Genomic DNA, 24,533 nt, shown 5'->3' on the forward strand with positions numbered 1-24,533 from the left:
ATACTACATATGTAGATAGATAAAAAATATCTCATACTAAAATATGGTTATTTAAACAACTAAATATACACTCTTCTATTCACAATTAAATGAATTAACTTATACTATTAAGTCATATAAAGGCCAGTAAAAAAATGAGATTTTATGTTAAAACGGGATACCACCGTGAGAACCTTTTTAGCATATTTAGTTACGAAGTATACGCTATCAATAAGAAATAATTAAAATATCCGTCGCTTTGAGAAAAAATAATGCGCTACTCTACCACCCCATGACAATTTATTAAAAAAAACTTTCCTCTTATTGACGATTCGAATAAATACGGAAACGCAAAAAATCAAGGATCACTTTCTCTCAGAGATTTTTTATGTCTACTGATATTCACAATTAGAGAAGGCCGACTCAACTTCAGACTTTTAATAGTCAATCAATTTATTTAATTTCCTTTTATAAAAAAATATTAAAAAATAAATTTTAAATTAAGTGTAACACATTTTTAAAATATTTTTAGGTGTATAAACGTCACGTGCCAGCCAAATATTCTTACATGCCACCTTAAAACTATGATTGACACTTTTATTTTTCGTTATGTAATATCAATTACAAAAAAAGTTAGGAATTTAACATGTATGTTAGTATTAATTATTCATTAAATATCATAAACATTATGTATTTTATGATTATCTTATTTCAAAGAAAAATATATTTATTAAAATATTTCCTTAATTTTTTACGTTGCTGTGCGTTATTGTGTATTGTAAAAAAATAAAATATTTGAATACCTTTAATTTATTTATAAAATACAAAATAATATAAAATTATAATTTGGATTTAGTTTAATACTGATTTAAATCTCTAACGCTTATAAACAATGGACGATGGCGCATTTAATAGTAGCCTTATATATTCTTTTTTCATGCTATGTTGCATTAAATTTGCAATGAAAATCAATATTTAAACGCATAATAAAACTACAAATGTATACCATTTTTTCTGATACAAAAAACAATATATTGTATAAACTATTAACAGACTAATTATTGTACATCACTGGACTTTTTATATAATATTTATATAATAACAAATTTGATAATTTCTTTTAAAATATAATTTATATCTATTTTAAAATGAGATATCTAATTTTTCAGTTAAATAAACGTGTAATTTGATACTGAAATAAATTTTATAGGAAAAAAATGTTCAGTGTAATTAATATTTTATTATATTTTCCCTGTAAAACTTTATGATAGTGTATTTAGAATTAATGAGTAGATACGAATATTGCGATTACTTTTATTAAAACTAGTATAATGCTGTTATTATTATGCAATCTTACCTGTATGATTAATATAACGTTGTATGTTGTTCGACTTCAGAAAACATTATGAGGTTATTTAAGTTTCATATAATGAACATAATAAGGATCGTTTCTTGAAGGGCTTCTTCTTACAATTATGCTTGTCAGGTTTCTTGGAAATCTGCATAAATTTGCAGCCATGATAAAATTGCATTCTTGAAATGCAATTATAGACATATTGAAAGTGGGTTTGAAAAGATTAATAATACTTTTTTTACTAAAAATATTTTTTTTTTATTAATTTACTAAAATATAAGAACACATTTTCTTAACAGAATGTTAATAAAACTAATATCTTCTCTTTTACAAGCTTTATACAATTTAGCTTATAACAAAAAATGTACAATATTAATATTTACATTACAATATTTATTTATAATTGCTTACTTACAATTGAATTAGAAATGTGTAAAACAGAAAAAAACTATTATGTACAACAACACCTTTGTTTATTTATTTATTTTAATTAAATAAAATATGCTTAAACATTCTCAAAAAATATATAAATGTGTAACTTCTTTTTTTTAAGTTTATCTAACTATAGCTACTGTATCAGGTTAATTATTCCAAGTGATTTGGAAAGCAAATCGTCATGGAAACATTACCCATCTGTATCACATCAGTTCTTAATACCTAAGCAGAATTATATCTACCACTTAGCTCTGGAATTAATAGAATGGAAATGATTTTAGGTAATAATAGGTAGACGTGTAGCAAATTAAATAAAATCTATTTAATGTGATTTTATAGACAGCGTTTCTAATTTTTTGGTCATTGTTAAAACTCTCCAGAAAATATAGATATAAACCAAAATATACACATTTTAAAAAAAATACACTTAAACCGAAACAATTTTAAATTAACATTATTCTCAAAAATTTTAGATTTCATCAGCTGTCGCTGAAAATATTCTTTACACACATTTGCAATTCAATCGTTTATCACATGTGTTTGGTATCACCTCCTAAAAACGTGTGATTTATATAAAATCTAATACTGAAGGATTGCATATCGATTATTTTAACAGCATTGTGTAATCGATGAATTAAAGATACATGTATTTTCATAAATTTAAGACTTATTTAAGAAGAAAAAAGAAAATAATAAACAACTAATATAATAAAGAACATTGAAGAATCCTAATGTGAAAATGCCAAATAGTTTAAATATATATTACATAAAAATATATAATAACGTAAACATTGAAGAAAAATAAATAATTAGATTCAGAAGGAATGGCTATATTGTAAGGAATTCTATCTAATAGATTACTATTTAAAATTAAAACGGGAGATCTTTCGACTTAAAAGTTGACGTAGTTGAACATTTACAATAATAACATACATAAATTTAATTTTTAATAATTGCATGCGAATTGAAAATGTGTTCAAGTGCAAATTCATGTAAGATATAGTATAAATTTGATTTAACTAATTATAAGCGACAATAAAAACTATTATAATAAGAAGCTATGTAAATAAGATTGGGAACATTGAACCATGCATAAACACTGGCCGTAATTTTTAAAAAACTATATATATATATAAATATGATCTGGCTTAGTTTTTTAAAATAATATTGACGGACTTGGCTTTAGAATTTAAAGATTGCTAATATGTTTCGTTCTGACTATTTCGGCTTTAAAGAAAACGATGAGAAGAAAAAACTTAACGAAGCCTAATAATGTCCGTACAATGTTCTGTCCACCGTCCCACACATTTTCAACTACGTCACCAAGTCTGATTTGGGAGAGCAGATTCGCAACCAATCAATTATTGTACGTTCACGTTACTCAGACGTTTCTATTAATATATTAAAAAAGCAATAACAATACAATAACTATTTCTCTTGTGTACAAATCGAAACGATCTTTAACACGGTTTAATACGAAATTCGCACACACGCGAATTGTACAAAAATAAAAAATAACATTCCTCTATCAACAACGCTAACAAAATTTAATACAGATCTATGGATTTTTGTTAAAATCTTTGGTGTATATTTATTATAAATATACGGAAGAATATTAACAAACATTTGTGAACACATTTAATTCGTTCTATAACTACTTTTTTTCTGAGATTGGTTCGAGGGCGGCCGATGTCAAGTACCTACATACTGGCAATTTATTATATCTAAGACCCTTCATTTTATGCAATCCGTTTCACAATACACTTATTATGGCTCATTTATAATTTAGATATAAAATCACATCAATTTTAATTGAAAAGAAGAAAATCATACTCTAAAACATATCCGAATGCTATGAAATTATCCAATTAATACTAAATTCTCTAATGATTTTAAATAACATGTGTAAATAGACTGTAAAACTTTAACTGACATAACTATGAAACGTGCTAGTTAAAGAGATAAGTCTATAAACAGCGGTCAATAACGTGAATCAATTAGCTGATTAATAAGACATTAATAAATTAATAATGTTTCGATTCATTATTTTTCTTGTTAATAAAACATTCAAGTAATGAAGCTCTTTTAGAATTTAATTGGGCAGTACAGATCTTATTGTTTAAATACTTAGATATACGATTAGCAACAGTAAGTTAAGTTGCGGAGTGTCGTGACAGAGTGCCGTCAAATGAAAGATATAGGTGAAACACATTAAAATTAATTTACGAATGGAAGTTCACTATCGTGATGTAAGTCTGTTACTTCAACAAGTGTACGAGTGGACTAGAAAGTTCTGTAGCAAACTCTTCTTGACCAAATAGTATCACCGTGAAGGATAATTGCCAAGTAACTTTTATAACTAAAGATAACCATACATTTTTAAACGATGGAAAAATTTAGGAATTTGAGTCTACGCTTTATTTATATTTAAGTAAAAAAATAATTACAAAGCAAAGAGTATTAACTATATATTTTTCGCAAAACATTCAGCATCTATAAAATACTGCTGTTAAACCAGTTATTTTTTTTAAAACCTTCTAAGAGAAATGCCCAATAATTGAAAGCCGCATCAAAATTTGTTGAATCACTCCCGAGTTTTAAGATAAGAGACAAACATACAGATCTTGCTGTCAGTTTGGTTTTACCTTTCATACCTTAAAACTCGAAAAGTTTTTAAAGAAAAGAAGAATAAGAAATCTATATATTTCATCAGATTATTGACCACTGATCTACACTCTCAACATTCCTTTTGGCAAAAGTACAATAAGTTATTACTTCAATAAACAATTCATATTTGATTTAAACGATAGGAACAACCGATATAAATATTTCTTCCAAAGCGCATTTTTCTAAGCTCGCTCTCTTCACAATACCGAAGATTAAAAAATTCGTAGCCGCCCCAATAATACTCGAAATACTTAACTATCCTTACGTTAACAAAAATATTATCCGTATCGGTGGAAGGACGTTCATGTTATTAAATATACACAATCAAAATAAATATATTTGTTTCTATATATTGGTCCCGTTGTATAATTTTTAAACAAATTATACTAATTTTGGACCTCTGGATATCGTTTCGTTTGAATGAATAATAAAATAACGTCGGTATATCGTCGTAACGCTAATATGTACAACTTTGAGGCAATTTCGACAACGAATTGACCTCAAAATATCAACAGTTTAAAACAGGTAAGCCCCGTAGGGCATTAAGGCTTACATCACTGGAGAGATTCACTGCCAAACCTCATCGAGGCATTATCACCTCGATTATTATTATTATTATTATACAAAACTATATATACATACGTACACAAATTGTTTTAACAAGTTTTATATCACACGTGGGTCATTCTGGTAAATTTTTACTGAGCAGTAAATTATTATGAGGGCCGGATAAGTGTCTGATGAGTTCCGGCATGGCCTCGAACGACAGTTGGCAAAAGCAACAGTTGTACCGGCCGGTTGTGTTGGTTCGTCCGTCATTGTCACTCGACGATATCACGTTCCGATGCACAGAACACAAGTGTTTTAAAAGGTGGGCTTTTTGTTTAAACATAGCTACGCACAGACGACACGCAAACGGCTTCTCGCCTGTATGCACGCGAAGGTGAGTTTTTAGATTCCACGACATTCCAAACTGTTTTCCACAATATTCACAACGGTACTCCCTCACCGGCGGTTGCTTACTGGAGCCCTGCTCCTCGTCCGGCGGTGGATAAAGCGGTGGTTGATCGTCAGTGGCACCGACCTGCGCCTGGCACAGTGACCATGCTCCCCAAGATCCCGTACTAGGAGGCCTATGGTCGGGCGGCGCCGGCGCGGGCGATAAGCCTCGTTCTGTTAAATGCGGCGGTGCTGAAACGCTCAACGGATGAGCTAATAGTCTCGGACCGCCGACTTGTGCTAAGTTTTTTCGATACCTCAACTGTGCCATTTCTTCGAGATAATTCGGTGAAAACGGCACAAACGGTGGATTTTGCGATGGAGAATTGTGAAAACCGGGCCGTCTCTTTCTATGAGGTGTGACGACGTAGTTCTCTGGTGAAGTTTGTACTAATGATATCAGATCCTGATCCGGCGGCTTCAATTGACCGTATTCTTTTGATTCAAGATCCAACGGTTCTATGTAATGCGATTTTCTTTTCACTCTTATAGCGTGTTCTTGTACTCGTGATACTAATTTTTCGGCAAGGGTGCGCCTATATATTTCTTCCACTGGTGGATCTTCTATACTTGAAGTTGTGGATCTTCTTCTTAATATGGGCTGCTGTAATGAATAAACAAATTTATTAGTTTATGTAGCAAATATAATATATATTGAAAAAGAAAGTTAATTTTTTCATCTGTTCTAATAGTAAAGAATATTATATGTTACTAGGTTTCCATCAGGGGTGTCATATGGGGGGCAGGGAGAGGCATTTGCCCCCCTCTTGAATTTTGCCAGAAAAATGCATTTCATATAATAAAATACTATAAATTTTAATAAAATCAAAATATTAAGAAAAACGACCATTGACTGGTCAATTATTGTGCCCTCCCACCAAGAAAAAGTTTTAACTATAAGATTTAAATTTTAATTATAGATGGATTTGAAATACGGATCTGGGGAAAATGCTCAGCAATTATATAAATTTCACTATTCACTAAACAATAAGACTGATTAATCACTAATCAAGAATATATTAAAACACACTTTTATTGATATCGTTTCTGTGTCGACGTCTCGAGAATTCTCCGTTTCGCTGTTGACCTGCTCGGAGCTCCTCCCGAGTGATAGATTTACAGGATTAAGCGAGCTCCGCCTTCGTATGCTCACTCTTCCACAGTCCTTCAATTGATTCCCACATTCATCGTCTACTTCTCCCTCCTCCTTCTCATCGTTACTGCTCTCCGTCGACATGACCTCGTCTTTAACTTTGACGTGTTGCTCATCTTTATGACTGCCTTTCGGATCTGCTTCCTTGCTACATCCGGCCGAAGGCGTGCCTCGGTCGCCCTCCGTGGACCCGCACGGTAGAGTATCCAAGGGCTTATTGCTTTCGTTGCTGTTGATGTCCGTTTTCGAAGTTCGCGTTTTATCGGGCGGTTTGACATGATATCTGTCATAATCTGAGGGCCTCAGGTCTTTTGTGGATTTCCAGACGTCCGATTTAATATCGAGCAATTCGAAAAGCTCTCTCATATCATCAATCTCTCCCGACTGTAAAGTGATAAGTTACATTTGAGCAATCATTAACTTTTTAATTCTGTAATATAAAGTAACAAACCTCAATATATGCTTGGCCGCTATATAAAAAATCTAAGAGATGTCTCATGAGTTTGCTTTGAATTCCTGACATGTGAATAGAAATTGGATAGTCTTGCAAAGGCGTGTCGTCCAAGATTTTTCTGAAACGAAAGAGATTTTATTTAATATATATATATATATATATATATACAATAGTATAAGTTTGACCGAATTTAAAAACCAGCAATAGTTATGCCAATCAATGTAAAATCCCCATTAATTTTACTCAATTGATAAGATAATAAATAAGAAAAGGATATCAGCTATCTAGTTTAGTTTTTAAATTCCCTGAATCTAAGTAGATTACCACAACACAAATCATTTTTCTGAATAATTTGTATCCACTGACTCTGTTCAATGAAATTAAGTTGTTTGTTCGATGCTTTAAAACATAATACATGTTTGAGACAACGATCCTAACTAGCATATTCAGAGGCAACAATGTATTAATCATCTATTTCGTATCAAGCGACTTATATTCGCCATGTCATTGCACAGTAAGTAAGATACAAAGATAGTCGTTCAATTGACTCGATTTGTTATACTTGCCGACTCGCCTATGGCTGTGGCCATCCGGCTCCTTAATACGCTGGCATTACATATTGACCTATTTAATGTCAGCTACGAGGAGCTGATCCGGTTTATTTCATTTAATTTTAATATTTTATAATTTTTTTGTTATGTTTAAGTATTTTTATATTTATGTATATATACTTTTTTTTTATGTTTTATAAATTTAAAATTTGTTTTCGACCATCGTGGCGCATTGGGGTAACCTGTTAGGCCACGATGGTCTTAATTTAATCTAAAATAAATAAAATAAATAAATACATATATGTATGTATATCTAGGGAAGAACTTGTTGTTCAGTTTTACAACTTCATTGTTCGTGCTAGCACTTGTGTTCTTGTGTATTATTCATGGATGAATCAAATACCTGATGAGAGGGCTGGCGGCGGCAACGACAATGCGATGGGCGGCTAAGGGTGATCCGCCCTCGCAGTGAAAGTGGAGGTCGGCGTGTCGGCCCCCCCGCCACGCGGCTCCCACCTCCGCCGCAATGCAGGCGCGATGTTTGCCATAGCTCAGCGTCAGCAGCCCCTCAACCATGCTGCTCGTACTCTGAAAATTAAAATAGAATATAAATTATATTTTAACAAGAAACCATATGCTTAACTTTTCAGAAATATTCATTCAATGCACCGGAGAATCCTTGCGTGTTATTTATGCGGTAACCCTTTGGAACCGTAACCGTAATGAGAACCTTTGTGTGATTGCACTATTGTTAAATAATCACTTTCAGTCACAGTAATTACGCGAGTTTCAAGAATCAAACGAGAGCCTGTGTGGTCCACACAAACTAATATATAAAAAAGTATAGTAGGAATCAATGAGTTTGTTTAGAGGTATATAGTTTAGGAGAGAAACTTTATTATTAGTACAAATAAAATTGTATTCATGTTATACTTTATACAGGTATTTTTAAGTTTTACAGTGACCTTGTTTTTAATTTCTTAAATAATTTTATTAATATATTAACATTACATTTTATTATTTTTTTTATGAGCAGTGAATAACAACATTTTAACTTGAAGGCCACAAAACGTCGTAAGACATATGTCGGGTTAATTAATGATATATTTTTACTTAAAATGTGAGTATTTCACAAATAATATGTATATGTTAAATTAAATTAATGACAGTATTTTAAACTTCTACTTCGACCACTTTCTTAATAATTCAAGGATACAATAACTGCCATAGTTTTAATTAGTTATTCATTATTTTTAAATATAGCTTATAAATATCTGGATTAAGTCTCCTCCACCATCTTGATTCAAAATGGTGGATATGTAAAAAAATAAAACATTCATTGCTACGTTTAAAAAATCATAGAGAAAAAATGTTAAAATGAAATAAAATTTAAGCTAAATTTTTTTTTTTTTTTTACATATATGGTATAAATGACCCAATGTCTGCCATAAGCCATCACCATAAAAATAGACCTAGTAAATATCTCTATATTTGCAACCAGCATGATCAACCACCTTGTTTTAAAATGGCAGCTATTTAATAAATTAAAATTGAAAAAAATTAAGGAGTACAAAATGTTTAAAATTAAAATTTAAAAAAAATGTTTTTTACATATTTTATCATTTATTTAAGTTTTTGAGAACACGATAACTGCCGTAGTTTAATTATTTTAAAAATATTGTTACAAAATGGTGGCTATTTAAAACAGTAAAATAAACACAGCTCTGCTTAAAAATTTCAATGAAAACAATAGTGAATCAAAAGCGTTTTTTAGTAAAAAAAAATATATATAAAAATTTACAATTATTTTTCGTTTTAAACAAAATGTAGAAATTAAATATATTTTAACATTATATTCTAGGTGAATTTTTTTAAAAATATTAGGTAAATTTCTAAAGAGATATGCCTATTCTTGAGGGATTCACGGTGCATATATATTGGATAAAACGAAATTTGAGGATAGGATAATTACCGTAGTGCTAATTATATTGACATGAAACTAATTCTGAAAATATCTTGGCTAAGTTTGTTATCTGGTCAGAACTGGCACCTTGTTTTAAAATGGCAACTAATCAAATAATTGAAAAATTCGTAGCTCTGTTTAAAATTTTCAACATAATGTAAATATGAAATATAAGTACTTTGTACATATTTATTTACATGTAATATAAAAGAATGAAAACTAAATAAAATAAATTTAGCTTAAATTTTAATTTTAATATGACTTTATTTTGATAACTTAATTTAAAATATAATATTTTTATTCTAGCTTTTTATTATTAATTTTAAAATGTTTATCTAAAAAAAATGATGTGGACATAATTTAAATTAATTTATATAAAATTTAGAATGAATTTTTGAATAATAAATAAAGGTTCAAAACTTAAATATATTATATATATTATTATTAAAAGTTATAGGTGTCGTTAGCGTACTAAAATTCCAAAGCAGTAATTTAAATTATAATACATTCTTGTGATAATGAAATGTGCTCTAATTTATTTGTTAATTTTAATGAATTTAACTACAGTTTTTTGTGTATTTGCTGAGAAACTAGAAGGACTTTTCTCATGTCTGAAAATAATTGGCCATTGTTACGATCGAGTCCGACGTGACAATGGAAACCGATAGGCAGATTCTTCGGAAATTACGTGAGAGGAACTTGCCGAAGGTGAGCGCTTCATTATATTATTGTAGTATTATTATGTGATCGTGTGCGAAAATCGTCGGCGAGAAACAGATAAGCGATTACGTATTGCTATAAAATCTAACGATAATTAAGAAAATATAACCGCGACGGTTCAATTACAGCCTCGAAAACAGGAAACAGAGGGCATCAGTGGCAATTGTTTTAATTTTGAATCAAGATTTATTTGATACATTAAAAAGGTCAGTAAATAGATAACGTAAGAATTTTACGATATCTGCTAAAACAACAGCAATAATATCCGGAAGTTTTCTTATATCTAATCAATTGCTATATTAATCTCAATCCGAATTAATCGGAAAATTCCTAATGGAAAATTGTTACCAAATTTTCGATCATGGCTCACACAAGAGTGAAATCGAAAGAAAGCAAAAGTAGAATACAATTATTATTCACAATAATTTAAAGTATGAAAAAGAGTCGAGCAGTAACGAAAGTGATAGTCGATAAGTTCGATTCTTTGTCGTTATTTTGCGGTCGCTAGTTTCCCCTTTCACTTCTTTCCGCGTGTTGCGTAACCTGGGACGATTTTCATGGTCGATTTAATTTCAACGATTCATCTCGATGTTCAAGACTTAACTAGTGTTAAATGTTGTAAATCAATTTATGAATATTTATTGGAAAATAGTACTCTGTTCGGTTACGAATTTTCGCGTGGAAATTTTATAGCACAGTGCGATCAATGCATTGTGTGCGAATAAATAATTTATTCCAAAGCTCTACGTTCGAATTGCAAAACTGTGCCTACAATTACAGTTTCAAAATAGCGATGTGTAACCGCTTTTACATCGTTTGCTACCCGCAGCAGTCTCATTCTGAACAAAATGCAAATGTTATTTGCAAAATATGATTATTGCATGCATGTGACAGGCTCGCACAGAACAATGTGACGTTTGAAAAATTACATTGTACTCGATAGGTATCTAAAAGGCGAGGAAAATTATTTAGCTTCACTCAAAACACTTTGAATACCATACGAACACAGCTATTCGGCACAAAAAGCTAAATAATCGGCAATAAAAACGAAAAAATCAGCACAGTTCTTTTAAATAATTATAAACTGTATTATGATTACAAATGTATATACAATGTTTGACTTCTAATATTCTGTTAAAAATATACTAATTTACCAAAAAAAAAAAATTGGGGTCCAGGCGTCCCCCTGTCCGAACATCTAGTATTTTTCATGTATAATGCTTACTTTAAGCAAAAATAAATGTGTCATAATATTTTTTTATTCACATTCTTTTGGTGGATCTCGACGGGAAGACTACGACCGCGGAGCCTCAACCGTCGAACATTAACCCCATTAAAATATATTTTAATAAATAACAATGCAGCAACCCAATTTATGTGTAATTGCTACCCATCTGCTAAAAGACTAATAAAATTATTTTAGCATTGTCCAATCATTACAACTATTTATTTATGAAGTAAACTTCATATTACATACTAATATACTATTAATGTAGGAACAATTTGTCCAGGCAAGAAGAGGTGTGTGGGGGGGGGGTGATTATATATTTTTTTCTAAGTATTCAGAAAATTGTGAAACAGATGCATTTAAATTGGAAGGCGATTTTTTAGAAAGAGCAGACATATATATTTTTCTTAGCACCAGGGGATTTTAGCTATCCAATATTTGTAATTATTTATTTATAAAGCAAACTTTGCACTATGTACTCTACTACAAATGAAAAAAATACATAGTAGATTTAAAGGCGTCTCTTCAGAAAGAGTAGACAAATATACGTTTTTAGAAAAAAAATAAAAATAGAAGAAAAATAGTAGAAAAATAGTAGTAAAAATTAAAAAATAGTAGTAAAAATTGTATCCAGCCAAAAAGGGGAAATTATATTTTATTGTTGTTTGGAAAATTTTGTAAGCTATGTATTAAATGTTATATTTACATACATAGATTGGCAGGCGGTTCTTCAGAAAGAATAGACAGATATATTATTTTAGCATCAAAGGATTTAATAACTGTTCAATCTTTGCAAATAATCATTGCTGATGCAAATTTTGTATTACGTATTTTTATGTTTAGGCAGGGTAGGATAAGTGTGTTTTCCCTAATCAAGTGTTACTTTTGAGTGAAAGCTATTAATTAGTAAGAAAATATAGATACTTTACTTTATTTTACTTTACTTTACTTTACACTTTAGATAAAACACATTAATGCCATTGAAATACTGAAAATACTTTTCCAGGCAAGACAAAGAAACTGATAGGTTTATCGACATTTGATCCGCAAGGTTCTCTTCTCTGAGATCCCATCTTACAAAGGAGGTTTCTCGGTCAAATCTAATCGTCGCTGAAGGTCGGAACTCGAGCCTTCGTTCGGAAAATTCGTACGACGAGCGTCGGAAAAGTCGACGCGAAGGCCGAAAGCGCTGGATTGCCGTAATTGGCGTGTCCGTTTCGTTTGCGTCGACTGTACGTTGGTTGTTGGAACAAAAGAATGGCTGGCATTGTTGGTCGGTGTTGCACAACCATAACTCTTTCCACAACGGCGGATATAAGCGTTGCGATAACGCAGGAAGTCCTTACTTTTCCACACTTTTCATATCAAAAGTGGGCCTGTCGATTTTCAACTCGACTATTTTCAAAATAATATGTTCCGATTATTCAATAGAAAGAGTCAAATAATTTAATTGCTTAGTATTCCGTACTTCTAAATTAAATACTGGTTTATAACTTTCTATTAGTTCACAATACTAACATGTAATAAGAGTTAAGAAGAAAAAAAGTAGAGGTAAGTACTTAATACTATTCTAAGCAATCTAAGAATTACTTTAACTATTCTCAAATATGCACCCTTTTATCATTCCTTTTACTTCTAGTTTTCAATGGTTAAAAAATCTATACTTATTTTCATTTAACATTAAATTACACATTTTTATAGACGCCAACTAGTTAAAAAAATAATCTAAAGACTAACAACGGTTATTTTGAAACACTGATAAAACGTTTATTTTCGAAGTAAAAATATTGATTCATTGTAGATAAAAAAAATCAGCAATCCAAATGTTTATCTTAAATTTTTATTTATAATAATAAAAATATTTTTTGTCCGTAATAATCATTGTCTGCAGAAGTCAGTGTTCGGAAAGATCGTATCCGGAAAAATCCTGTCGGGCTAATCACCGAATTCTTTTTTTTCTATAATATATTGGTCGTTCATATAGACAAGGACAGTCAATGGTTTAATTAGTTATTGTTTCTCTAGTGCTATGTTGTAATAATAAATGGTTGACGATTACTATTTACGACTATTGCGACATCGGCTATTTTATCTGGAGTAACGCCTCGCTCTAAAGTTCCCACACGCTCTGAGGTCCGAGGACAACCGATTGAGACCACTAAAATGTGCGGAACGGATGGAATAGTGAGAGTCGGATATACTTAAAAAATACACACGCACATACCTAAAGTATTCATTTATTTTACGTTATTCCTATAACTATAAATATATATCAAATCTTCCATAATAAAAATATATATACAAGTATGCTAAAATTATAAAAATTAAAGATAGGTTAAAATTTGGTTTAATGTTAGTTTATAAAAATAAATATAAATAAACGTAGTTCTTAGATAATTAGAGATTTAAATTAACATATTTTTTTTTAATTTATATAATATATCAATTTCTTACAAGAAAGCTGTAGTTCTTATTACACCTATGTAATGGTAAATAAAAACATTTTAACAATATCTTAAATTGAAAAGACTCGTTAGAAATATCTAATTATATTTTTAACCTTTTGTAGTCCAAAGCTTTTTTAACAAGTGTTGCCTCAAGTCCAAGCCATTTTAAATGAATATATTTATTTAAATAATTTATTGATCATTAAATATAACATAAAAATTGCTATTTTTTCATATTATATCCTTCAAGGTGTATATAACATAAAATAAATTTTATTTTTGCAGAATTACCTTTATAAGTTACATTATATATCTATAATTAACCTTTAGATGATGTAGACCAATTAATCAAACGTTTAGATGTCCAAAGGCAGTAGTCATGCCTAATATATTTTCAATTTTTTGTAGCCATTTTAAATTATTTGATGATAAAACTTCCAATATTTTATTTCATTAGTTAACCAGAGATACTTTTATTAATATATTACGGTAAAAAGATTCAGTAATTGTGATAAGTATGAACGACACATTACAGAGCGTTCCCACTGCGACGGCACAATTTTATTGCTTTTGGCGTGAATTTTTGACTTCTGAGTAGTGATAATTGTTTTTTGCGCTCTCCTATTGGTCAAAATTCGGTTTAGATGTTCTACGTTCAATTTGTAATATTATTATAAAAAGTCACGATTGCTTTTGACATTGATTTTTTACTTCTGAGAAGGGATAAAAGTTTCTACTGCGACGGCACGATTTTAAAGTTGATTTTAAACAGGGACGCCTATTTAAATTTGTCCAGAAAAATGCATGTCATTTAATGAAAAAAACTATGAACCTTTACGAAATCGAAATATTAAAATAATAATCACTGATCCTCCTTGAAACGACGTCCCTGCAATTGACACTTCGAACACGCGTGATTATTGACAGCTGTCTGATTTACAGTGCTACCAACATATGAAACTCGATTTTTCTCACTTTGCCAATCACTGCCAATTCTATACGAATATATAAATTTCCAATTTTTTTTAGAATTAGAATTGTTTTTAATGAAATTTAATTTTAATATTCTAATATTAATCTTATTAGATTATAAAAGTTTATTATTTATAAGAATTTATTGTTTTATTAATTTATTATTTTATTTAATTATATAGAGATATTTATTTAATAAATAAAATATTTAAAATACGTTTTATATATTTAGTTTATTTACAATATTATTAATTTTAAATAACTTGAGAAAAAATGTCAAATCAATATAAAAAAGGACTGGCCAACTTTTGTTCCCTCCCCCCCCCTAGGAAAAAGTCGAAACTACGTCCCCGCATTTAACACTTTGAACACGCCTGATTATTGACAGCTGTCTGATTTACAGTGCTGAAACATATGAAACTCGAATTGAATGACTGCCAATTTTACACAATTATATTTTCAAAAATTAGGTACAAGCAATAAAAAATATTTTTTTAAATTATTTATTTCTAGATTTATGTTTTTTAAAATTAGAATTATTTTAATCGAAATTTAATTCTAATGTATTATTATTAAGCTTATTAGATTATAAAAGTTTACTATTTACAAGAATTTTTGTTTTATTTAATTATATACAGATATTTATTTAATAAATAAAATATATAAAATACGTTTTATGTATTTATTATAGCTATTTATTTTATTTAAGATATTAATAATATTAAGATATAATTTTAAATAACTCATAAAAAATGGCAAATAAAAACAGATAACAAATACGTGTGGGTTAATATAAAAAATGTCTGGCCAACTTTTGCCCTCCCCCACTGAAAAAAGTAGAAACGACGTACCTGCATTTGACACTTTGAGCACGCGTGATTATTGACAGCTGTCTGATCTACAGTGCTGCCAATTCTACACGATTATATTACTTGCTAATATTTTATTTTTTTTTTAATATTTTTAACTAGTACAATTAAGTACAAAATTTTAAAATGTGACATTTTTTCTAAAAACAGATTTATATATTCTTATTATAAAAATTGCACATTTAATACTTTGGGATATATCAATAATTTTAATTTTCGAAAGATATATATCTCTCGTTTAATTACCATATATTGTTATCATGTTAAAAGTAACATAAATTAAATGTTAGCTATAAATGTTTATGTAAATATTATAGAATATGTAAATATTTTCATAATAAATTTTTACATTGCATAATAATTTTTTACATTAATATTCTACGCCGATAACATTACTATATATATTTATTAATAGATTTATAATTTTTTTAATGAGAATTGTTTTTATTGAAATTTAATTTTAAAGTATAAATATTAATCTTATTATAATATAAATTTGCTGTTTTATTAAATTATATTGAGATATTTATTTACTAGATATAATATTTAAAATTTCTTATTTATTTTATATATAACATAATATTATTTATTTTAACACTCTAATTCGTGTAGACAAAGGACTCCAAAGGTTTAATGTAAATAAATAAATAAATACAAATATGGAATATGTATAATCAATCCAATTGACAGTAGAACAAAGGCAAGATCTCCATTCATGGTATTTCACAAACCATCTAAAATAGTTCACGCACGCACAGCACGTAGAACGTGAATACGTACGTAATTTTCAACAAGACCAAGCCATGAAAGACCTTCGATAAAATTGACCCAGATCTTTCATAGTTGCTACACAAATTTACACGATTCACTTCAAGGTGGACAAAAGCACGCTACAGGATACGTTTTCTCCATACGTCACTGCTGTGTCCCTAAAGAAACGAATCGGTATAATTTCAATGAAATCAAACGGTCCTGGACACGTTCAATCACGCGTGACATCCTTGGAGAATCGAGTATATGGGTTGTAGTAACTTTTCAGCCGATTAAACGTTTCGAAATCCAGTAACCTTCAAAGGTGGCATTAGTATCCGAGAACGTGATCGGAGGCGTGATGTGATGAGGTCGAAAATGGCACGCACTCGTTTCGTCTTTCCATAGTCTAATTGCGGTGAGAACAACCTCGACGTATAGTAAAGATAATCTTCAGCATTTTTAAAAGAAACTTAAAACAGCAAAAAAAATTTATAAATAATACATAAAGTAAGATGCAAATTTTGATACTAAAATGATAGGACTTGTATAGAAAACTTAGTACGACAAATTTTACGCAAACATCTCTCCATAACTAAAACCGAACGTTACAAGTATTTCACTATCTCGGTGATTGATGCGAAAAGCAGAACCGCACATATGTGGAGAAACTTTCCCACAATCGCCAACATCTGCTAATAACAACTACTCAGGTCTAAGTAATAACGATTTCGGTCTGTGCTAAAACGCGCAATTTGACGCAACCGCCATTGTGCTTGTAGAAAAATTCGCGTTACGATATCCGCTTTCGTTTGCTGAAAGTGCAAACATGTGTATCTATACTTAATCTCACCTGTGGCGGAGATAAGGCGATTAAACGTTCGATCGCTATCGGAAATGCGTAAAAAATTACACAGAATGACGTAAGTCATAGCGAGTCGACGAATCGGCGAAAATATTTAGTCACGGTCGTAAAATGCGGAGAAAACAAGAGTGATAAGTCCTATTCGTAATCTAGCAAGACTAAGTTGTTATTGCTACAACAGATTGTAGGTTAATCAATATAGATCTATAATGTTTGTGATTATTTAGTCATCAAAATTTTAGACACTGTGTGAATCTATGTAGTATTTACCCAGGTTTAAATAATCTAATCATGTACTAAATATATAAGATATCTTTGATAGAATATTTTATATTGATTAATTAAATTAAAAAAACGATATCTTCAGTAGTTCCATATATTCCACAATTTTAAAGCATTCATTAATTTTTCTTGATTGTAAATAAATAATTTTAACTATAATGGTTATAGTGAACACATTTTTGAGCCACTGAGATATTTAACCGTATTTTTTTCGTAGAGTACGCTCGGGATAAGGATTCCGGTTTGTTATTGTGTGCGTGAACTGTGTGGCTCAAAACAATTTAGCTCAGAATATTTAATTTTTTTATTTTAAAAGAAAATATATGTTTATTTAACATACATACATCTGAGCTAAGTTGGAAATTTCAACGGACAATTAAAAATATATTATATAATCGAAGAAACCAGACATTGATGTCATTAATTAAATATTTGCAAAATTCAAAATCTTTCACTAGTCAAAAAAATAATAAAGTCCTTAGCTATTCTTCAAAAGCAAAAAGATATAAAATGGGGAAAGAAATTATTCGCAGATTGTTTAATGGCTCGACGACTCTATTAAATCATTAGAATCCATTGAATAAATTAAAAAATTATCATTGGCGCATCGAAAAGAATAATAACTTTTTTAAGCCTTACAGAGAATAGTGTAAAAAACCAACAACGTACGGATTAATGGAAAAATAATTAAAATATTTTAATCCACGGGTAAGAGAACGAATAACTTACAGTGTATATTTGAAGCCTTGATATAAATTAACCCAGATATGCCCAAAAAATTTCATTTATAAATAAAAAACAGTGGCACGAGTTTAGTGACCTACCCATGGGACAGTGGGCATATCTGGGTTAAACCAATATCAACACAAAATTATTTAAAATATATCACTAGAGAAGATCGAACTTCTGTGCCACACTGCACTTTAATGATGAATACCAGCGTTGACGAATCAGCGACTGTCCTTAAAAGAGAAAGCGAGACAACGAAGTACACGCTACATCGCTTCTCCCTCTCATATACATGTACACGCACACAATAACAAACCGGCATCCTTATCCCGAGCGTACTCTACACTGTATAAAGCTGCACACTTTTTAAAAATAGTATAATTTAAAATTTATAAAATAAATGTTTCTAGAATTTAAAAATTGTTAAAAATTTTCAAAAATAATGCAGATAATAGCAATTGATTATAATAATGCATATAATATCAATTGACTATAATAATTTTTTTTACATACTAGCAAAAAACTAATTAAAGCAAAAGACTACATCAATATAATAATAAAAACAATAATTATGTAAAATTAAATATAATACTTAATTATTTTATTGTTTGAGCTTTAAAATTAAAGTAATAAAAGTCCTAGTTTAGAGGGGGGACATATGTAGTTTTGACTACAAACAGATGTAATTTATTTATTTGTAAAAATGTAAAAATTTGTGAAATCGGTCACAATATTTTAATTTTATTTTAAGCTGTTAAAATATAGAACCATCACGATTTTAATGAAAATGGTTTAGGGCCACCTACAAAAATGTTTTTTTTTTGTATTAACTGTAAGATTATTTCAATGTAAAATAATAGAACAATGCCAAAAACAAAACATATATTTTTTGTTGAAGACATATATAATCTGAAGTAGCGTGTACATTGTGCAAAGAGGCTCGATTATAATTAATCATTACGGTATTCATCTGTGAGATTAGGAAAATCTAGGTAAACCTTATATGTGGTTATCGATCTGAATTATAATTATATAATAAACACTAATTCTGAACTTCCATACACGATAGAAAATAATAAAAAAAAACACTAGGGTCCATATAAAATTCTAACCTCAGTCAGCGTCAGCTATCGTGCTGGTTAGATCTGAAGATTTAGTTAAATCAAAACCTCTAGAAGGAGGTATTTTTATAAGAGTGAGAGAAATGGCAAATTTAAAAAGAAAGTACCTTATAAAATATTTTATAGCACATCAATGAAACATAATGCAGAATTTTAATTTCAAACTTTTGACTGAAAAAAATATCAAAATCAATTTATCGCTTTCTTGGTCTATTAAAACAGTTAAATTCATTATCTGAATATTTAATAAAAATAACTACAGGCGGCCCTCGACTTTCAAACGTTTGACTTTCGCACAATTCGCACAAAAATTATAAACATGAGTGAGAAATGGAAAAATTTCAGTGTTGATACGAACAAAAAGAAATCAAGGACTCATAAACATTACACGATTGGAGAGAAAGAGTGAAATTATTAGACGTTCTGAAAGCGGTGAATATTTTGCTTCAATCGGACGTTCGTATGATACAAACAGGTCTACGACATGTTCAATTTTGCAAAATAAAAATATAATTAAAATTGTGGAAATTAAAGATATATTTCCACAATCTTTAAAGATATGTTACTAAAAAAAACAAGGCAAAAAAAACATGGATGAAATGGAAAAATCTTTGTCATCATGGATCGATCACCAACATCAAAAAGATGTCCCTCTGAGGATTTCAATTATTCAAGCAAAAGCTCTTAGTTTGCACAAAGATTGGAAGGATAGATTAAAAAAAAAATTTTACGCGGGTTTTCAAGCAAGTAACGGTTGGTTTTACAATTTTAAAATGAGTTATTCTTTTCATAATATTAAATTTACTGGAGAATCGGCTGATGCGGATAAAGATGCTGCAAAATAAATTATTTCTTAAATATCTAAAATTATTGAAGATGGAGAATATTCCTCTAGCCAAATATTTAATGTAGATGAGACAGGTTTATTTTGGAAAACTCTTTAAAAATGCAAAATATGAATGAAACCTTCACGCATCTTGACAAATTTTTAAATATTATTAAAGATTGTAATCTCAATGGAGAACGCATATCTCGAGTGCGTAGGGCGATCAATAAAGACATAGCATGTTATAAAATACTATATGAAGAAAAGAAAAAGAATAGTGGAATAACTTTTTAAAGAAAACACCCGCAAACCCCACTAAAACATGTCTCTTATACGCCTCTTAAACATATTATATTTACTTGATAAATAAATATTTTAGAATACACACAATTTCATTTTTTTTTTACTTTCATCTACTTTCGAACATTCAACATTCGCACACATTTTCAGGAACCAATTATGTGCGAAAGTCGAGGGCCGCCTGTAAACACTAAATTAAGTATTAAACAGCAATTAAACTTTAAAAAATACATCTCTCCTTTTTAAATTTATTTTTTAATAAATGAAAGCAATATTATATGTATTAAAATATTGATTTACAGTACTCTTAGGTTTAAGTTGATATGCATTATTTTATTTATTAAAATTATGACCATAGTGACCTGACAGGTTAACCTAATCCTAATTATTTCTGTTGCTATTTATTTATTATTATTTTATATTGAATTTATAGTAAATTATAAACAAAAATCAATGATTTTTGATGTTTTATTGTTTTGATTTATTTTACTACATTTTTGTAATAATGTTTATTATTAAATTATATTTTGCTTAATATTCGGTTTTTATGGATTTTTTATAGCAATACAGAGGCTTTCAACATTTTTATAAAATTAATATAAAATATATTTTAATTTATCGGTATTATTTTTTAAAGAAACTATTTAGATTAATTCAAATTAAAAAAATATTTATTATTTATTCAGTTATATATGTAAATATATAATTATCAGGGGTACCTCAAAACAGTGAAAGATCGACCACCGTACATGTACGGCGATACTCCTCAACTGGTTAACATTGAAGTATGTAATAGTCGAATCCATCGCCAAGTAAATTTATTTATAAAAAAACATGATATTTAAAAAATGTTGAGTGCCACTGGATTACGCGTCTTCACGCAATAGTAGCGCTGAACCAACATTATAGTTTACTACGATGTCGTAATTAAGGCGCAATATGCACGTGCGTGGGCCTCTGTGAGTTAACAGTTCTGCGCTAATGTAATGGTGAGAGTGAAAGAGAGAGAGAAAGATGAGCGAAAGAGAGAAACGAGCGACGGAAAAGCGCAAGCGAGCAAAGAAAGGTGAAATTTGACGGAGCGCAGCGAGAGAGGAAGTCAGTGGCGCTAAAGATGTTTCATTTGGCAATTAAATTAATAAACTAATTTATATGTATGTATTTAAAATAATAAATACATAAAAATATTATGTTTATTATAAAATATGACTTCCTCCATTCACGCACAGTATTAAAATAATTGGAACAACAAAATATGTAGCCTGATTTGAAGGTTACAGCTTCTGTAATAAAATTAAATAGTTGCTTCATAAACCATTAATTATAAATTGGATCTGGTTTGAAGGTCACAAAATCACAAAAATTCCATTTAGCCCATCGAAACCAGATAAAAATATATTTAATTTCATATTTTATTGGGCGTTAATAAGTGATATTATTATAAAAGTAATAAGGTGTCATAATTTTTTCTTTAATATTCTAGTAGTTGTATAAATATTGCGTTTAATAAAACTAAAAACAAATTGTAATAATAAAATAAATAAAGCACTCTAGATGAATAAAAGACACTCAATCCGTTTTGACATTTTCAGATTAATACGTATTCGCATAACAAACATCCTTGTACGTGACACGCGTGCAAAAAAAACAATGATAATGGCAGGACCTTGATCGGCCGAAACGCTCATAGTTAAAGTAGCTACAATGCGCTCTTTTCACGTTGACATAAACACGGATAGTCAAGCGCTACCTCACCATGTCCTCGTCGTCGCCCGTTCGCGACCTTGATCAGAGACGAATCGTCCTGCACTTTTTGACAGTTCGTCAACAGTGACGAAAAAATGGAACGATGCGCCAAGGTCACGCGAATAGTTGGAGATGTCCCCTCCCCCTTTCCCCCTGTCTACGGCGTGAGATAGTACGAAATGCGAGCGTGAATGAATGTGTGCGAGCGGCGGCTTTTGCAACTTGTGGGTGAGTAGCGTTGTGTTGGTGAGGAGATAGTGCGAAAAGGTACGCAACACAACACAAATAGAAGGTAGGTGCGTTGTAAGTGGTGCGCCCGGATGCAACCATTAATTTATTTTTATTCATATTTCCTAATGTACGATAATAATAAAATCTAAAAATCTAAAAACTAAATGTTCATCTATTAACAAATGACCACGCACCTAGATTTTTAACATTTAAAGTAATTTATAAATCTGAATGGAATCTATCACAGAGTCATTGCCGAAAAGTAAGAATAGATCTATGACAGCGGCTAAAACTATCCTGCATCAACATGAACTGCCGCATTTCAGATCTTATGGAATTCATATAACATATAATTAAAGAAAAATATTTACTAGAGTTAATTACATATAAAAAATAATGCATACTTTATATTTTGAACGAAACCTTACTGGCATGGTTATAGAATCGCTTGAAAAATATCGATTTCGTGGCACTTTTCCGATCAATCCAATACACAGTTATAAAAAATATCACAATAATGTTTTGTAAAGGAGAAACGTTATCGACCACGGCCAAACACAAACTGTTTCAAAATCAGCTTAATTTATTAGATATTAAAAAATGGAATGTTTGTTTTTTGATTTGTAATCGAATTTTATCAATAGAGTAATTAAAAAATATTGAAATACTCGCAATTTTCCTGCAATATAAATTGGTGAGTTATCGTGACAAACCAAGAAAGTAAAGATAGCACAATCTAACAATTCACATAGATATGATTAGATTTCGCCATGGCATAAACTACATAAGTCTGTTGTTTGATTTATTATAGATCAACAGTAAATAAAAGCTTTGTTGAAATATTTATTTCAATGGTTACACTAACTTTATTTATTTATTTTATTAATTTATTTAGTTTATATAACTCATTGTTTATACACTAAATAAAATGAATCGTCAAGTAATACGTATGTATATTTTTTTTGTTAATGTATTTAGCTAATGTAGCTAATTTTTACATTACTAAAATTTTAATTAAACATGCAAATAAAACATTATATAAACGTAAACAGAATATAAAAAAACTTAAATATTATAATTGATTTTTTATTCCATTAAGGAAACTCGCTAAATTTTTATTTTTTGCGGATTCTCTTAGGAATATTATTACACAAATTCTTTACACTTCTCACAAATTATTCCCCTGGCCGTACTCAATTTTTATACTTATAAAATATCCTATACTTTGATCTATTTCTAGTATTACATTTATGTATATCTTTATTTCTTATTAAAAATATTAATATTTAATATTTCTTGAACATCTAACAATTCTAATTTATCAATCATACTTCTACAAGTAGTAAATCTATTTTTATATAAGACAACTATCATTTTCCTATTTTGTAATTTTTGCAACATCGTTTTATCTATTTTGTTAAGCATGTACAATATTATTGCACAATATTTAAAATATAGCAACATAATACTATTGTAAAATATTTTTTGTGTGTGTATATTTTTAACATATTTCTCATCATAGATAATATACATATTTTTTTAATATATCATCACAATGTTTCTTAAATTTTTTTATCTACAATTACTCCTAACCCTGTGATATGATACGTTCTCGAAAAGCTATTACTGAATGTTTCGAAGCTGTCAGTATTTTTAGTTAGATTAGATGTGTAAGCAGATTAGATAATTCACCCCAATGCGTCATAATAGATACATACACACATGTGTGATAAAAAATATTGACATTGAACTCACGTTTGTATAACAGTGATGGGCGTGAAAACGAGTAGTTTGTGTTTTACAGTCAAGTATTTAAACGAATTTTCTCGCGGTTAGCGATTTTTCATTTTAAAAATGACGGAACTAAGAATTTGTATGATGAATGAAAAAAT

The 24,533-nt window shown here is 29.5% G+C and overlaps 1 protein-coding gene across 3 annotated transcripts in view; it reads right to left on the reverse strand.

The window, feature by feature from the left end:
- Nucleotides 1-1,624: 1,624 nt before the first annotated feature.
- ken (zinc finger and BTB domain-containing ken and barbie protein) overlaps nt 1,625-24,533 on the reverse strand; it is a 107,584-nt gene continuing 84,675 nt past the window's right edge. For all 3 annotated transcript variants that reach the window (XM_088200152.1, XM_088200150.1, XM_088200151.1), the window contains 4 exons: nt 7,996-8,180; nt 7,039-7,159; nt 6,465-6,971; nt 1,625-6,038 (listed from right to left, as the gene is read on the reverse strand). In XM_088200152.1, the coding sequence (XP_088056278.1) occupies nt 5,118-6,038; nt 6,465-6,971; nt 7,039-7,159; nt 7,996-8,168 (1,722 nt within the window). In that variant the 5' untranslated portion in view covers nt 8,169-8,180 and the 3' untranslated portion in view covers nt 1,625-5,117. The remainder of the gene's footprint in view (nt 6,039-6,464; nt 6,972-7,038; nt 7,160-7,995; nt 8,181-24,533) is intronic.

The sequence above is a fragment of the Plectrocnemia conspersa genome, unplaced genomic scaffold (genome assembly GCF_051122295.1).
Source record: "Plectrocnemia conspersa isolate PC_06_02 unplaced genomic scaffold, ASM5112229v1 ptg000012l, whole genome shotgun sequence".
Classification (NCBI taxonomy): Eukaryota; Metazoa; Arthropoda; class Insecta; order Trichoptera; family Polycentropodidae; genus Plectrocnemia; species Plectrocnemia conspersa.